The 18,792-nt window shown below is 44.9% G+C and overlaps 1 protein-coding gene across 1 annotated transcript in view; it reads right to left on the bottom strand.

The window, feature by feature from the left end:
* Positions 1-18,792, bottom strand: part of FBN2 (fibrillin 2) — a 406,583-nt gene that overhangs the window by 60,834 nt on the left and 326,957 nt on the right. Inside the window, exons 47-48 of the mRNA XM_073676558.1 lie at positions 17,388-17,516; positions 6,814-6,933 (exon numbers count right to left, since the gene is read on the bottom strand). Coding sequence (XP_073532659.1) covers positions 6,814-6,933; positions 17,388-17,516 — 249 coding nt within the window. The remainder of the gene's footprint in view (positions 1-6,813; positions 6,934-17,387; positions 17,517-18,792) is intronic.

Below are 18,792 nucleotides of genomic sequence, written 5' to 3'. Positions count from 1 at the left end.
TCAAAGCTTTTTTTACAAAATCAATGCTGATTGTGGCATCTGTCACTTTCCATCGTTTATGAAAGTTGGCTTCTCTCCCAATAGTTTTACATTGATCTCCACATTACCTAACCATATTTTATGCTGTTAGAGAGAATCTTCATCAGTAATAAAGAATATAGAGACAAATACAGCTTTGCAAAACATCAGTGATACATTGTTACATTTCTTTCCCCCTGAGAGAAAAGATTTGAAATCTTGACTAACTCATACAACCAATATCCTGCTGACCTTCTAACAGTGCCCTACTATCATATTAGAGATATCAGTAATTTATTCTATTTGTTTTGAAAGAAAATATTACTACAAACATTATACCAGTGGTCTATAAAAATAGCGTAATGGAAGATGGAGATCAGTGGACTATAAAAAAAGCATAATGGAAGATGGAGATCTGTGGTCTACAAAAAGCTCAATGGAAGATAGAGATCATTAGTTTATAAAAAAGTGTAATGGAAGATGGAGATCAGTGGACTATAAAAAAGCATAATGGAAGATGGAGATCAGTGATCTATAAAAAACCACAATGGAAGATAGAGATTATTAGTCTATAAAAAAGTGTAATGGAAGATGGAGATCAGTGGACTATAAAAAAGCATAATGGAAGATGGAGATCTGTGGTCTACAAAAAAGCTCAATGGAAGATGGAGATGAGTGGTCTGCAAAAAAGCGTAATGGAACATGGAGTTCAGTAGTCTACAAAAAAGCATAATGAAAGATCAAGATCATTGGTTTTAAAAAATCGTAATGGAAGATGGAGATCAGTGGTCTACAAAAAAGCGGAATGGAAGATGGAGATCAGTGGTCTACAAAAAAGAGTAATGAAAGATCGAGATCAGTGGTCTACAAAATAGCATAATGGAAGATGGAGATCAGTGGTCTATAAAAAACCGTAATGGAAGATGGAGATCAGTGGTCTATAAAAAAGTGTAATGGAAGATGGAGATCAGTTCAGAGAGATAAATAAAGAACTAACCATTCTATGTCATTTGAATTCAAATTAGCTCTCCTCCGACAGGAAGAAAGCTCGCTCTCTAGCGCAACCTTTTAAATGTAGCTATCATACATGTCAATGTCAAATCCTTTAATAAGCCTAGCCATGTGAGTTTGGACATTTAGCCAAACCAGAGTCTTCTCCGAAACTAAAAGACACCCATCTACAAACAGGTGTATCAGTTTTTTTTCCACTCACCAACAAAAACTAGTGTGCAATATGCATACCTTTTATTCAGGGACAATGCCTTAACTATTAGCATCCATCTGGCAGCTTGGTGGTTTCTACAAGGAGAACCTGTAATCCTTAGACCTATTTTACTTGAACTCTCACATCTGTATTCATAAGTATGAGGCCAGGTCCCAATAGAAATAAGTCCTCATTCAGACATTCTATTTTTTTTTTGCATACAAGAAAATATGGACTATTTTTCATCAGATGGATGTAAATTCCATCAATTTTTTTGTCAATGTGTCTGTTTTTATTGTCAGGGTAGCATTTATTTTTCTGTTATGGAAAAAAAAAGTTTCCCCAAAAAAAAAAGGGTAGCACTTGGATGACACTGTTTGCCATCCATCATTGTGATGGACCCATTCACTCTAATGGACGAATCAGATCCATATATTATATCCAGATGGACATGTCTTAATAAAATTTTTTTTGTGGTCAATCGATATACAAAAGCAAACAGACATGTGATCAAGTCGATAGAATGGTGAGTGTGTGTTCAGGTTGTGAAAAACACAAAGAGAACCCGTACGTGAATAATGAGGCCTAAAAAAATCATTTCAGCAGTAGGAAGTTACAGATAATAGAATTCAATGTTTTATTGAAGAATAATTAAACAATCAAAAGTAGAAGCCTGTGTAGCTTGGCCAACATGATTCTGGCGGAGAGCCTTAAGCATAGCCTGACTATAAGTAAAGGGGTTGACTGGAAATCCTATCAGTTTTAGTTCATAGACAATATTGAATTAGATCTATAGCACCCGCAATGAAGGATGTCTATAGAATCCCACTTCCCCCCACCAAAAAAATGAGAAGAGGGTCTTTGAAGTCAGCTTGAAGCATTTTGTGTGTGCTATGTGGAATGATTCCAATGATTCATAACCAATTCACTAAATTGCTATAAGCCAGTTACAGTAGTTGTATATTTGTATAAAGTCTATAGTGTGAAGATAAAATAAAATCTGTGAACAGCTTCTGGATATGTACTATGCAGACATCTCATGTCTTTCTTCCAAGATGAAAATCATTTAGAAAGATCTGAGACTTTTCGCAATCCTGAATACCAGGCAGACACAGCTCATAACGGTCTAACATGGTGTTTGCCAAGCATTACAGTTCTGTAGACGCTGACAATAAGTAGACTGTCTGCCTTCTGACATGTGCAGAAACAATTATCTCAGGAAAGGCTAAAGTGTCTATTTCTATTTGCAAGAGGTTTTAATTGCTGCGGCTTTGTATTTGATGTTAGTCCTGATGTGTAATGTTATATCTTGTTTTATGTAATTTGTCAATGGACAGTTAGCAGACAGTGATGTGAAGAAAGACATGTTTACTGTCCTGTGCACAGAATGTGAAGAATAAAACAGATACGGTGGTTCTTTGCCAGTTGCTGTTCATATCCCAAAAGGCTCTACTGCTTACTGCAACCAAAGGTTGGGAGTACAGTACACAATCACCCCAGTATGTAGTACATAAAGGTATGTATATTAACAGGGTTATATAATAAGCACACCGCACACTGTCAGGATTCAGAAGTCTTTCAACCCCTTTAAGTCAGTATTTTTGGTCAGTTTTTCGCTAGTATTTGTAAGCCAAAACCAGGATCGACTTCAGGACACAGAATAGGTGTGATATTTCCATAGTCTTTCTCTTTAGGTTTCACTCCTGATTTTCAATTACAAATACTGATGCAAATTACTGATAAAATACTGACACATGAATAAGGTCTCATAGTGTAAACCATATTAATAAGGGCAAAAGTAACACCCAGTTGTCAATTTATGATTACATTTTCAGAAGAAATAACAAAGGAAATGCACAATGCGGAATTCAAAGAAAAGATGCTCCAGAACTGATTATTAAAGGGTTATTCCCAGAGTAGCATGTAACTTGTTGATAACCTGCTGATAACTAGGTGATTAATCACTAGGACCCCCAGTGATCCTGATACAAGGACTCCGCAGAACAGCATCTTGAATGGAGAGGAGGTGCGCATCCTTGGCATCCACTCCATTCATTGTCAATGGGTCTGTTGGAGAAAGCTCATAAGAGCGCTCGTCTACTGCTATTTTAAACAGAAAATGAATGCAGCAGAGGTAGAGTATGCACACTTTCACTCCAAGATGGGGCTCTGCACAGCACTGTTTTCGGGATTGCTGGGGGTCCTAGTGGTCAGACTCACAGAAACAAACTGTAACTGTGAGCAGCAACTAACGGAACGGTTTTTAACAGGGAGAAATGCAAAGTCCTACATCCGGGCAAGAAAAATGATAAAAAAGCATATACAGAATGGGAGGAATAGGGCTAAGCAACAGCACATGTGAAAAAGACTTTGGTATACTAATAGAGCACAGACTCAACATGAGTCAACAGTGTGATGCAGCAGCAAAAAAGGCAAAGACAATTCTGGGATGCATTAAGAGAAGCATACAGTCTAGATCACGTGAAGTACTGATCGCCCTCTACTCCTCTTTATTCGGACCTCATTTGGAATACTGTGTCCAGTTCTAGGCACCACATTTTAAAAAAGACATGAAGAAACTGGTGCTAGTGTAAGGGGGAAGACCGGGGTGTAAGTACTTTCAGAGCAAGGGATCCGGAACTGCCGGGGCCGTGCCTGTGGTTGCAGGGGGAAGACAGACTGCGAGCACAGGAGTCAGGTGACTGGGAAGCTGGGGGCATGTCCAGAGTGAGAGCTGGGAGGTCAGGTGACCGGGGAACTGGTGGCATGGCTAGAGAGAGGAAGAGACGAGGATGTTTGCGCAGAAGAGTGGAGCTGGGTACTGCTCAGCAGAGCAGTGTGAGAGGGTCAAGGCTCCTGTCTACAGTACTTGGAGCAAGATCCGAGTGCAGTGGACCGGAGGAGTCAAGCCGACTCGAGGGAGAAGAGACGCAGGGTCCGCGGAGCCGAGCACGTGAGGTGTCGTGTTATGGACTAGGGGCTCAGCGGGTAAAACCGAAGACCGCCCACTGCCGCCAGAGGACTGAGCATTGTTTGGGTGGGGAAGCCTGAAGAAATCAACACCGGCATCAGCTGGCAACTGCCTTGTGAGGAGCAAGAGTCAGCTAAGTGAAAAAACTGTCGATTACAACCGGTTCGACTCGGCTACATCTAGTTAAACTGTGAACTGTCAGTAATAGACTTTTACCTACTACTTCCCTTGTTTTCCCACATATTTTGCCCTGTTACTCCCTGCGTGGAGGTTGACCCTGTTATTATAAACCTCCCCTGTTTATTAACCCCGTATTGGTTGCTCTGTGTTTCTGTGTCACTGCATCTAAAATACCCGTGTTACACAAGTTCAGAGAAGAACGACCAGAAAGGTGACCAGTCTGCAAACAATGTCACATGAGGAACGGTTAGAGGATTTGGGAATGTTTAGCTTGCAAAAGAGAAGACTAAAAGGAGACTTAATAGCTGTCTACAAATATCTAAAGGGATGTCACAGTCTAGAGGGATCAGCTTTATTCTCATTTGCACAAAGAAAGACTAGAAACAATGGGATGAAACTAAATGGGAGAAGATACAGATTATATATTAGAAAACAACTTTTTAACAGTGAGAGTGATTAACTAGTGGAACAGGCTGCCACGAGAGGTGGTGAGTTCTCCTTCAATGGGAGTCTTCAAAGAGGCTGGACAGACATCTGTCTGAGATGGTTTAGTGAATCCTGCATTGAGCAGGGGTTTGGACCAGATGACCCTAAAGGTCCCTTCCAACTCTACCTTCTATGTTAAATCAATGACCTATCCCTATTCTACAGATAAGAGATAACTTACTCTTTTGGGAACAACTTTAATTAGTCATTTAAAATGTACATATCAGAAAGATAACAGATCCTCTTTAAAAAATCTTTTACATAACTGCTTATTCCATTGCAAATTCACTGAAAAACACATTTTCTTGGGTCATGTAACAAACTGGTTCTGACTGAACTGATGTACAGTCATAGTCAAAAGTTTGAGACTGATGCAAATTTTGGTTTTCACAAAGTTTGCTGCTTTAGTTTCTATGGTAGCAATGTGCATTAGATTGTTAGGAAGAGTAGGAAGAGTGATCAGAGGAATTGCAAAAAATTGCAAAGTCATTTCTTGCATTAAAAATTAATTTAATCACAAAACCCACATTTCCACTGAATTTCCGCCCTACCACAAAATGACCTGCTTACATAATTTCAGTGATCTTCTTGTTAGCTCAGGATAAAATGTAATTGAGGACAAGGTAGCTGATATCACTCCGTCGTGCTGATTATTGATTAATTGGAGTAGATGGGTTGCTTTAAAAGGGCAAAGGTGCTTGAAATCATTGTCTTCTTTTATTAATCATGGTTACCTCTAAGGAAACAAGTCATCATTGCTTTGCCTCAAAAGGGCTTTACAAACAAGGACATTGCTGTGGTATGATTGTCCCAAAATTTACCATTTATCGGATCATTAACTACTTCAAAGAGAGAAGTTCTATTGTTGTGAAGAAGGCTTCAGAGCATCCAAGAAAGTTACACACTCAAGGATCACCTCTTAAAAATGATTTAGCTATGGGATCAGTTCAACATCCATGCAGAGTTTGCATAGTAATGGCAGCAGGCAGGGGTCAGTGCATCCGCACACACAGTGAGGCAAGGGTTTTTCAAGTCTGGCCTTGTGTTAATACGGGCAGCAAAGAAGCAACTTCTCTCCAAGCCACGTCTTCAGAAATCATACGAATTACACTGCTGATGACTAGGGTAAAGTTATTTTTTCTGACGAAGCCTCCTTCAGACTCTTTGATAAGGTGAGCACTACCATGAGCCCTGTGTCATGACGTCGGTAAAGTATCCAAAAACTATTCATGTATAGGGTTGCTTTTCATACAGTACAAGGGAGTGGGCTCACTCACAATTTTGCAATTTCTAAACAAAATAGAAGAACAACGTCTCCCTATAATCCAGGAGCAATTTGGTGATGAACAATGTTTTTTCCACCATGATGGAGTTCCATGTCACGAGGCAAAAATAAAAACTAAATGGCTAGGAAAACAAAACATTGAAATTTTGGTTCCATGGGTAGGAATCTTCCCAGATTTCCATCCCATTGATAATCCTTAAAAAGTGGATAGACAAGCAAAAACAAAGAAATTGTAATAAACTCCAAACACTGATTAGGCTAGAATGAGTTGTCACCAGTCAGGATTTGTTAATAAAAGTTTATAAACAATGAAACATCTGACAAAAAAATCTAAAAACACTGAAGCAGCAAACTTCGTGAAAATCCAAATTTGTGTCAGTATCAAAACTTTTGCTCATCACTGTAGTCTGTGATTGTGGTTATAACTAACCAGAATAAAGGTAACATTGAGAAGTAGTAATGTTTTGCAAATGCCAAAATAAAGTTGTGGGAATATAATTGCTAATGATTCAGTTGTTCTTTGTGGTTATGTAAACTTCATTACCATGTTTAGAGATTATACTGCAAGACATGACAAATATATAGGAGAAAATATAAAAACGCTCCATAATACTCAGCAGGCACATCCAGAAAGCTCTCCCTACAATAAGATTGTATATACCGGCTTACCTATGCAGGTATCACCTTGGACCTCGTACCCCACAGGACAAATGCATTTAAATGAGCCTTCCAAGTTCTGACAGGTTCCAGGAGCACATGATCCAGGATAAGCAATGCACTCATTGATGTCTATAAAACAGTGAACACATCATTACTGACAATGTAATGTAGAATCTATTACTTGTGAATAGTATCAAAAAAGCAATCAAATAAGTCATCTATCACACTATTGTAATTAGACTAAGATGACCAAAAGGTAAACAGTTAATTAGTATTAGTTAATGCATAATATCGTAGAGAAAAATTAAAATCCATACAGACGTGTCCAGGGAGCACATGTCCCCCTCACATTGAACATATGGGGAAAAGATAAAAAAACTAATTATAACTGTAGAAGAGAAAAAATAATTAAATCAGGGGAAGGAAGAGAGAGATCTGACACGTGATCTCCATTGAAGTAGTGGCCTCCTGCAGTGACAAGGTAATTCAAACAGGAAGACCAACTCTGGGAACAAGATACCAAAATGGAGATTTGTTTTCATAGAGGCATAAGCTTCCTTTCTTCAAAGTTGCTACTTAGACTTGGGATTTTGCATCAATCTGATATTTATGGGAGATATATTTTTAGCATCGTAGCAAAGCGATGGACATAATGCATCCACTCACATCACCATAAGGCGTGCAGAACCACTCCAACTTAATAACAGTCCGATAGCTGATGCTAAACATGTCACATCTTATCTCTAACATGGTGACGATATCTACCGCCTGGGACCTCCAGGAGCAAATATTTCTTGTAAGTTGAGGATCTCATAAAATTCTGAAGAGCTGAGCACATCCCACAAACAGCCCTCACATGGGCTCATCAAGGGGAGGTATGTGGGTGTAACATTGATCTAATTAAGAGCAAAAGTTGGGTTTGGCCCTTTGTCAGTCATTGGAAGGTACAGCTTGCTGTGGGTTCTGTCCATTTTCCTCAGAGGTACCTCCTTTCGCTAAGCTCTGAACTATTTCCGTGACATCAGGTTTAGTAATTTTGTTTCGTTATTCCTTTTTATTTTATGTAATTGTATATACTGCATTGTTTTGTTCTCATTTTGTATCATCTATGTATATTTTTTATAAACACTGCCTAACTTTCTGTATTAAATACATAAAATTTAATAGCTCTGTTCCCCTTGCTCTGTAAACTGCACCCCTGAAGCCATATGCTATCTGTAACCGGTGTCCATTCAGGCTGTATAAACGATTGGTAGTAGCAGCTAGTAGTGGTTCCTTTTTTGTTAATGTGGACCTGGCAGTGACCATACTGGGGTGTATATGACGCGCCCCCTGGGCCTGTGCTGTTGCTGCTGTGCAGGGGGAATACCCGGAGCCGGATCGCTGGGGGTTGTAGTTCTCCGTGGCGGTGACCCGGTCCGTGCCCAGGGTGGTCAAACCAGTGGCAGTCTATTTGTATTGTAATAAGTGTCCGACTACGCCACCCGTGGATTGCGGTCAGTGGGGACCGCCGCTGCACTGCAGACCGCTGAGGCTGATGTTGTTTGTGCAGCTGAGTATGGGATAACTCCCCACGGGAGGAGTATTGCCTCAGGGCAGCTAGTGTGGATAATGATGGGAGTGATGGTGCGAGTGTCCCAGTACTGATGGTGCTGGTGCGGCGATGAAACACAGAGACTTGTGGTGCAGTTTCCAAAGCTTTACTCACTGTTGTTGTTCAGATCACTTCGGCCAGCAGTGACCGCCCGAGCCGTGCTGCGTCCACCAGGTGAGGGACTCGGTCAACTCCCAGGCAATTCCAGAGTGCGGTTCAGAGCTCCCCTCTCTTCCTTTCTCCTGGCCGTCCTCACCAGTGACCCACCTTTGTCCAGCTTCCTCGGGCCTTCTGTTGGTGAAACCTCTCTCCGGTTTCCCTGACCCTATGCGGTATGCCTTTCTGGTGGATGTAGTGAGGGGTCGCACCAAGATGTGGTGACAACCTCCGGTTTTGGCTGAGGATTAGTCGCCTCCACCAATTCGGGTTCCGGTACCCTGCTCTGCCAACCCTTCACCCAGTATCTCCTCTGGGAATATGGGGTTCCTTTTCTGCCTTCGTGTCTCTGGGCCTTTCTCTGTGTTCCTCGCCTCCTTTCTCCTCTGTTTCAGTTCCTTTCTTACTCTCCTTGCTGTTCCTTCTCTTCTCTCCCTCTCTGCTGTCTCAGGCCTCTACTCCAGGCCTGGCTCTGGAGCTGGGCCCAGACTGAGCCACAGCTCCCTGTCAGCCCTCTCTGGCTGAGCTCCTCTCTGATCTGAACACTGACCTAAGATGGTGCCCACCTTATATACCTCCTTCTGACACCCGAGCCCAGGTGACTAGCAACCAATGGGCTCCTTCCTATGCCCAGAAACCCACCCCTATCTGCTCCTACACCACTGGGTGTACTTTCCCCTCCCCACTCCAGCCAGGAACAGAAGCTGTCGTGCCTGCACTCTGTCTAGTGGGAGCACCATTGGTCTGTTCCTCGGAAATGGGGTGTGTGTGGTGCATGCAGCTAACTGAGCCCTGGTCCACACTCCATCCTTACCCGGGAGTGGAATATCACACCTCTGGACTGAGGTGCAATACCCCTGTAGCAGCCGAGCCCTCGGGGTGCTACATTCCCCCCTGGTAAATCACAGCACGTCCTCAGGCTGGAAAAGAGCAAAGACAATTTAAACATACAAGTTTTTAGAATGCATTCGTATATAAGACAATAACTTTTCACTCATCCCTTTATGGGAGGTATTCTTCTCTTTTTAACGTTACTGGTACTCCTTTTCATAAAACATCTGGCTAATGCCACTGGAACTCTTTTAGCATATAAAACATCACATAAAACATTTGTATTATTATTCTAGCAGCACATAGACTTTTCACATTAAAGCATTTTCAAGTAAAACAATCTTCTTTCAAAAACACATTCTTGAGCTCTGGCCGCTGTGCAACTTGCGACCAGGTAAAAGTGCAACAGTCCATTTAATCCTGAGGTAGACGTTGCGGTTTTTGTATAAAACCAGTAGGGGGCGCTTTAAGAAGCGCAACTATATACAAGTGTATGGCCGCTCTCAGTCCTCGGCCAGTGGGAATAGGGAATGGCTGCTCACAGTCCTCAGCCTGGTAATTTAGGAAGGGGCACACAAGTAACAGTTCACACAATCAACAATTTCACGACAGTTCTTGTACCCTGACGGGTAACTATATACAGTTCCACTTTACCATTCTCTAATAATGGTGTCCTCCTGATGCTTCTTCCTTGTACTCTTCAGACCCGTCCGGATCCTCAGGGTAGTCCATGTCTGGGCGGCACCGCAGCTCCTCCTCAGCTAGACGGTGGACATGGAGAGCATACAGTCCCTTTGCGCCCTTGTGCCGGGTGTAGGTGACCACGTCGCCGGGGTACAGGTCACGTCCGTGATGTCCCTCTGGCAGGTGGCTTTCGACGTCCCTTCTCGTGACGAAGACGTCGGTGTCAGCCTCCGGGTCTCTGATGAAGCCCCAGCCATGCTCCAGCTGGAACTTGATTACGGTCCCGGTGGCTCTGGGTCCGCGGATGGCGTGGGTGTCTTGTCGGGCCCTGCGCTTCTGCTCCGCGGTCCTGGCCTGGAGTCGCTGCTCCCTGATGCGCCTCTGCCGCCGCTCTCTCTCATACGTAGCTAGCTGCTGACGGCAGCACTCCAGGCGCTGGGCTTCTTCTGCCCGGGTCTCCTGGGTGAAGCCCATGAGGTTCTCACCAGTGGGGTCCCATGCAAACTGGGCATCCTCCGGCAGGGGTGGAGCGATGTTGGCGGGCTCCGGGGCCGGGATCAAAGGCTCACTCAGGGGTCGCTCTTTCCGGAGACGGGGGTTGGCGAACTCCGGTGGCCATTCAAAGGGTAGCCCGTCCGGGCTGGTATGTTGGGCATACAGGTCCGCGCCCAAGGATGGCACTATGGGCTTCGGACGGGTGGCAGCGCCCGGGGGCACTCGGCCTTGCGACCAGGCCGGCGGTCGCTTGTCGGTCGTGCCCGGGGGTGGCACCGCCAAGGTAGGAGGCGCTGGTGAGGCAGCGGCGCCCGGGTGTGCTGGGCCTTGCGTCCTGGCCTGTGACGTTTCACGCTGTATGGCGCCAGGGTTCAGAGGGCACAGCGCGGGGCGGGGCGTGACGATGGTGCTTGCTGCCTGAGGCCTAGCTGGTGGCGGTGGAGGCGTGGTGTCAGGTACGGTCCCCGGGGCTTCGGGTCCCGCAACGGAGAGTGAGGGCAGGCTGGTGTTCCCCGGGCTTGGGGTGGTGGCGTCCCCATTACTTGCCTCAGTCTCCGTGGCTTCCTCCGCGGCGTCATCTGCAGCTGCCGGTCCCTCTTCTCCGCGCCCAGCAGTCAGCGCGTTGCCCGGTCCCGGCGGAGTCCTCTGCTGGTCACCTCCGTGCTGCTGGGCCATCTCCTCTCTCCACCCGGCAAACACATCCCGCTGCGCCCGGACCATTCTCCTGTTCAGATCTTCCAGCGCTGCGCGCGCACGGTCCGGGTTTCCAGGCAGCTGGGCCAGCAGTTCCGTCAGGCTGCAGGGTGGTTCAGCTTGCAGCAGGCTGCGGGCCAGGGTGCTGGTGGAGTTTTCTGCTCCCTCCATCTCCGGGTGCAGCACGTCCAGACTGATCCAGGCCGCACCCAGCCCCTCAGTTTTCTTTCCTATCCGCCCCCATGGGGGTTGGTCTTGAGGGCATCTGATGACAATCACCTTCAGGGGCAGCCCCCCCACGTTGATGGACATCTCCATTGCTGCATTCATGGCTGGTGGGGGCGGGCTCCTTCTTTGGCGCCACTCTGGGACCTGGCCCACGATGGGAGGCGGCTTCCTGCTGTCCTTTGGTGCGCACATAATGGCGTCCGCTCTGCCAGGGCGGGAAAAACGGATGAAGATGGCGGGAAACGGTCCAAAATGGCGTCTGATGGCGGGAATCGGCTCCGGATGGCGGGAAACGACTCCGGACGGCGGGAAACTTCTGGAAATGGCGGGAGACTTCTTTTTAAGGTACATGTGCAGTTTTCTTCAGGCACGCAATACCCGCTTGTGGCGGGTTGGTAATGATCCTGCCGACTACGCCAAAGTTGACGCGCCCCCTGGGCCTGTGCTGTTGCTGCTGTGCAGGGGGAATACCCGGAGCCGGATCGCTGGGGGTTGTAGTTCTCCGTGGCGGTGACCCAGTCTGTGCCCAGGGTGGTCAAACCAGTGGCAGTCTATTTGTATTGTATTAAGTGTCCGACTACGCCACCCGTGGATTGCGGTCAGTGGGGACCGCCGCTGCACTGCAGACCGCTGAGGCTGATGTTGTTTGTGCAGCTGAGTATGGGATAACTCCCCACGGGAGGAGTATTGCCTCAGGGCAGCTAGTGTGGATAATGATGGGAGTGATGGTGCGAGTGTCCCAGTACTGATGGTGCTGGTGCGGCGATGAAACACAGAGACTTGTGGTGCAGTTTCCAAAGCTTTACTCACTGTTGTTGTTCAGATCACTTCGGCCAGCAGTGACCGCCCGAGCCGTGCTGCGTCCACCAGGTGAGGGACTCGGTCAACTCCCAGGCAATTCCAGAGTGCGGTTCAGAGCTCCCCTCTCTTCCTTTCTCCTGGCCGTCCTCACCAGTGACCCACCTTTGTCCAGCTTCCTCGGGCCTTCTGTTGGTGAAACCTCTCTCCGGTTTCCCTGACCCTATGCGGTATGCCTTTCTGGTGGATGTAGTGAGGGGTCGCACCAAGATGTGGTGACAACCTCCGGTTTTGGCTGAGGATTAGTCGCCTCCACCAATTCGGGTTCCGGTACCCTGCTCTGCCAACCCTTCACCCAGTATCTCCTCTGGGAATATGGGGTTCCTTCTGCCTTCGTGTCTCTGGGCCTTTCTCTGTGTTCCTCGCCTCCTTTCTCCTCTGTTTCAGTTCCTTTCTTACTCTCCTTGCTGTTCCTTCTCTTCTCTCCCTCTCTGCTGTCTCAGGCCTCTACTCCAGGCCTGGCTCTGGAGCTGGGCCCAGACTGAGCCACAGCTCCCTGTCAGCCCTCTCTGGCTGAGCTCCTCTCTGAACTGAACACTGACCTAAGATGGTGCCCACCTTATATACCTCCTTCTGACACCCGAGCCCAGGTGACTAGCAACCAATGGGCTCCTTCCTATGCCCAGAAACCCACCCCTATCTGCTCCTACACCACTGGGTGTACTTTCCCCTCCCCACTCCAGCCAGGAACAGAAGCTGTCGTGCCTGCACTCTGTCTAGTGGGAGCACCATTGGTCTGTTCCTCGGAAATGGGGTGTGTGTGGTGCATGCAGCTAACTGAGCCCTGGTCCACACTCCATCCTTACCCGGGAGTGGAATATCACACCTCTGGACTGAGGTGCAATACCCCTGTAGCAGCCGAGCCCTCGGGGTGCTACATATACACATATTCCATGCATTGGAATCGGAGATGTATATACCATACGCTCACTGTGAGTTCTCCAATAACTGGCCTAGTAGTGGAAGCAGCCACGGTCTCGCCGGTTAATCGTCACTCAATTGCATAATTGTCCTGATGATTGGTGGCAGTGGAGTTGCGTATCCCTAACAAACTGGTGACAGCGATGGGATCTGTGTGACCCTTCCGGTGTAATCTGTGACAAAGTGGGAATAGTGGTGGGATCTGCATGACCCCCCGCTTGTTATTCATGACACATAAGATTGGGTTTGGTGATTTATATTTATAAATTAGGGTTTGCAAATATGGGAGGATAGAAAATGATATATCTATAAAATAGTTAATTTAATTTGCATGCAAAAAAATTTGATGCCACATTCCTGCTGTTTTTCCTTTCCTTTAAAGGGAGTCTGCAGCAGGATTTCATCCCAACCAATTATTTATATGTGCACATCGTTCTTTCAAAGACAAGTCTAGCAATACCTCTTGCAGAGCCAGTCCATTCCTCCATTACTGAAAAATCAACATTTCAGTTGATATGCAAATGAGGCTGAAGAGCTATGGTAGATCTGAAGCCCCTGTGACTCCAGCTCTATTACCTGCCCAGCGCCGCCTCCTCTTGCTTGACTAACAGCTTCTATGCTGTGTGGCTTCAGGCAAATGAGCAATCAGCCAAGCAGGAAGAGGCGGTGCTAGGCTGGGAATACAGCTAGATCTACCATAGCTCTTCAGCCATATTAGCATATTAATGCAAATGCTGATTTCTCAGTAATGGAGGAATGGACTGGTCATGTAAAAGATATTGCTGAACTTTTCTTTGAAAGAGCTACATGCGCATATAAATAGTTTTTGGGGTGAAATCCTGCTTCTCTTCAACACACACAGCAATGAACATAGAATGTTATGGACTGTATAATCACATCTTAGTGGATTTTTAGAGTTCATTATTATTTGCATAAGGGATCTTGTTCAGTAATTGTTTTAATCACAAAGTTGAATTTTTGCACAAGTTTTGCTTATAACCGGTGGTACATAATTGTATGTATTATGCATGGCGTGCTGTGAGCCATAGTAGTGAGGGTTCAGTCGCCACAGAGGTACTGCACCTCACTTAGAGGTGTGGCATCTCCTTCTCTCGGGTAAGGATGGAGTACTGCCTGGGACCCCAACACCCACATTCAATACTACACTACTCCAGGCTGGCTGGAAGGGCAAGATGCGCTGTGTTCTGCTGAGCCCTGTCCCTGGCTGGAGTGGGGGGAACCAAAGAGAGGGGGAACCAGTAGTGGGTGTGGGTGGAGGACGTAGAACAGGGGAGCACTTAGAGAATAGATATAAAAAGGGAAGCCATCTTAGTTAGTGAGTGCAGTGCTGTGCAGTGAAGTGAGCAGTAAGGAGAGGAGGGGAGCAGAGTCTCTTCAGGAGCTCTGCTCTAGAGTGGGGCCTAGTAAGATGGAGGCCCAGGAGTGTGAGGGGAGTCAGGGAGGAAGGCTCTGTTAACAAAAGGGATCCTTGGGGGTATGGTGAGTGCAGGACGGCACCCGTACGCCCAAATCTGCCAGGCGTCAGAGGGATCAGGCCGCTGGAAGGGAACCGGTCCCTGGACCACCCGTGTTACTCCAGGTCTTGGCTGGAAAAAACGGAGGCTTCTGCACTTCCATGGTGCAGTTGCTACAGCCTCACCCTAGTCGCCGTGAAGGGCATCAAGTAGGTCTGGGAACTCCAGGTTGCCCAGAGGGACTTCAGAGTGCCCGATTGGGACTGTGTGTGGGGAGCGCAGGGCAGGAGAGAGGAGACCCAGTGCGGGAAGTCGGCCGAGGAAGGAACATAAAGACAGGGGTCCCGTAAAGTGCTTCTGATACACCTGAAGGAGTGCTGAACCCCCTACCTGGCAAACGTGGGAATCTGACACCTGGACAGTGTACCCGAGGAACCTAAAAAGAACTGTGAGTAAACTCGGATGACTGCACTCCACTGACTCTGTCGGTTATTTCCATCACCCCACCGCGCCTGCACTACAATGCCCAGCATCACCATCTGAACCTACACTGCCCCGGAGGCCTGCTCCGCCTGTGGGGAGCAGAAACATCCCAGCTGCCATCCCATCAACCCTGGAGGTCTGCAGCAGCGCCGGTAACTATTACCGGAAACCACAGGTTGCGTCACGAGACAAACTAAAAACACTAAAACCCCTTTTAAAGAGTGACCCAGAGGACAGGCCCGGGAGCCGACTGCCGTGACATCCCAAGGAGGTAAAGGCCCGGGTACCAAGTCTCCCTCATATTCCCCTGGGCGAGACAGTAGCAGTTTGGAGTTTATATAATTTTATTCCATTTGTTAGTCAAATATTACATGGCTTCTTTGTTTTTTTTAGAGGGCAAGCTCTAATTTATATGGAAACGTGGTGTATGCTAAGTTTGTACTCCTTGACCTATTATTTTGCCATTGCTGTATACTATACTGCACTGTACGTAAGTCTCTACTTATGAGTCTTCGGTAACAATGTAAGCTTTAACAGATTTTTTATTTTTAATATCTGTTTTCAGAATTTTCACAGTTTTCTGAACATGTTTGCACATAGCTTTCAACAGTACTTCAAGACAACTGAAAATATCAGCGAGCAATAACTATCAGAAGGAGCGTTTTGCCCCTCCTGACAGGTGTTCTGTCTGAATCTCATTTTTCCATTGACTACTTTCTTGTGCCCATCTGTAAAGACAGAAACTATTGGAAAGACACACAAACTGAATCCATTTCAACTCTTTTTTTACCACAAATGTTAATTTTCACATATTGTTAATCTTCACATATTTTCTATCAAATTTTACACTGACAAAATTGCATAAAGGAGGTTTCAGGGATAACAACAATGGTGTAGTAATCCGAAGGGTTACTATGGAATCTGAAACAGAAGCACTGGAAAAAAGTACTGTGGTTCATTATAGAATCTGACTGCATGCATCTATTTTTTCAGATATCTGGAAGTCAATATGGAGATGGGAGATTTGCAACTGTGCCATTAATATGGATTTCCTAGGCCAAAGCTTTTTCGAAGCAATTCTCCTACAGTAAACTGGAATGTAACCAATTGCATAAAATTGGATATAGGAATTCAAGTTTAAGTTTCTTCTATTTTTGGATCCAACTTTATTTGAAAGGGAACCTGTCATCTGATTCTTGCTGCCCAAGCCATGCTCAGCTTACATCAGAGCCTGGCTGCTCGATTACATCAAGGTATATTCTGCTCTGAAAAGCCTTGGTATTTCCAAAAAAAATTACTTTAATGTTCTGGCTAGGAACCATAGCCAGAGATGGGACTAGTCCACACTGCCCCTGTCACTGCTCTAGGTGATTGACAGGTCTCTTTCTATGGGAGAGACCAGTCAATCACCTGAAACAGCACAGGGAGAAGCTGACCAGAGTGGCACACTTACCCTGAACTCAAAAACATAGGTTCAGTGGAAGGGTGGACACATGATGGAAATGCTTTATGTCAGCCAATATACTGTACATACACAGAAAATCACTTGTGCAATATTATTACAATCACTTATTATTATTATTACTTTCTTAGCTTTGCAAGATTATTGCCCAGGAAATTCAAATCAAGTTAAAATGCTGTAAAATGCTTTCAAAATATTCTGAGCTGTCTTAATAACTAAATAAGTAAATCAGTGATTTAATAATGTGACAACAGATTGTTCTCAGTTGGAGAAACAGAATAATAACCTTGTAGTTATGATACATTTTAAAGACTAACAAAAATAAACTAAGTGATGTTATAAAGCAAGCGTTCGACACTGCTTAGGTCTCCTCATCAGGCATGGTATAACAAAGTATCTGAAGAAACACATATATACACAAAAAGAGCAGAGTATATTCAGTATTGAGTAAATACTGTATTTGTGCTTCTTCAGATACTTTGTTATACCATGCCTGATGAAGAAACCTAAGTAATTTCGAAAGCTTGCTCTATAACATCACTTTTTTTTGTTAGCTATTTTTTCAACTGGCTAATATGGTACCAAAACCTTTTTTCCTTTTAATGATGTGACAATTGCTTAACAGGTAAACTGGAAGTGCTACCTTTATGACTATCTATAGTATTTCATTTGAGCAATTATTTGTAAGATTCTTTAGACTTACCAATGCAGTTCTTGCCATCAACTGTGAGTTCGTAACCTTCATTACACAAACAGATGAAGGAACCGATATTATTAAGGCATCCGCCATTTCTGCACACCTGACCAGGGAAGGAGCTACATTCATCAATATCTGTGAGGAAAATGGAAGGTAATAGAAAAATGATGATGAGTACTGGTTAGGTTACAAACGACGATGTAGTCTGCTGAAAAGTCTGAGGCAATGACATTATAAACTTCTCATTGCAAGTTCTTATTGGATCACTTAAACTACTAATGTGCACATTTTTATCAGTAACATTAAATTTTGCTATTGTAATTTTTGTAATTCCTTAGTGAATAACTTAAAGCAGATCTAAAGATTCTACTGTATATGATCCTATTATTGTCTATACTTGATCACTACCAACTACTGTAACTACTGTAAAAATACTCGAAAAAAAAATCTGGATATACAGCTACAAGTAAGAATAGTTTAATATAATTACTTCCTAATACACACTTCAATTTGTAAGGAGCAGTAATTGAGTCCCGAAAAGGTGCACAAGACCCTCTACTGTACTTCCTCATGCCTCCAGCTTCATGAAGCGGTACATAATATCTATGTGCGTTGATTCAGCGGACTTTCTATAAATTGCCAAAAAATAATCATTATGGAGAGAATATCTCTATACACACAGAAACTATTTGGGCCTGAGACTAGACCTGAAGCTTCAAGTGCAGCGCAACACGTTGACTGTAGTGGCACCAGAGAAATATATTTTGGACGAGTAGGTCTAAATCAAAAGGCTCTGCACAAGCAATCTCTGGCAGACGAAGGGTGTCTCCCTGCATTGCAGACGGGGAAAGATATAAAAATTGTTGTTGGGTCAAGCCAGAGTATAACCACCTAGAAGCCACAATCAGCTTAGAGGAAATCTGTCCACCAAGTTTTTAACACCCAATCTGAGAGCAGCATAGTGTAGAGACAGAGAACCTGATTCCAGCAATGTGACACTTACTGGGCTGCATGCTGCCGTTTTGATAAAATTTTGATCACTCTTTTATAAGCAGGAGATTATCACCAGAAGACTACTAAACCTGCTGCCACGTAGTCCTCCATTTTCATGAGCTCAATAAACCTGCCCCCATCACTGATTGGCAGCTTTCTTTGTACACTGTGCATAGGCAGAAAGATTCCAATCAGTGGTGTGGGTTTGGTTATAGAGAGATCAGCATTTAGAGAACTGATAGATCTGTAGCAGATAAAACAGTGATTTTATCAAAACTACTGGATTAGAGAACATAATTCACATGGCTGTAGTTGACCTGATGGTTATTTTTGTAGTTATTTAGTTGTTCTTTCCAACCTAGGCTTTAGGTGCTAGTTTAAAGAGGATCTAGGCTTTTTAGGTAGATTTTAAGATTTG

Source organism: Phyllobates terribilis, unplaced genomic scaffold (assembly GCF_046119375.1).
Source record: "Phyllobates terribilis strain yellow unplaced genomic scaffold, ASM4611937v1 Scaffold_1__5_contigs__length_1240528914, whole genome shotgun sequence".
Lineage (NCBI taxonomy): Eukaryota > Metazoa > Chordata > Amphibia > Anura > Dendrobatidae > Phyllobates > Phyllobates terribilis.
The sequence above is the reverse complement of the archived record's forward strand: the minus strand, read 5'-3'. Positions and strand labels throughout refer to the sequence as shown.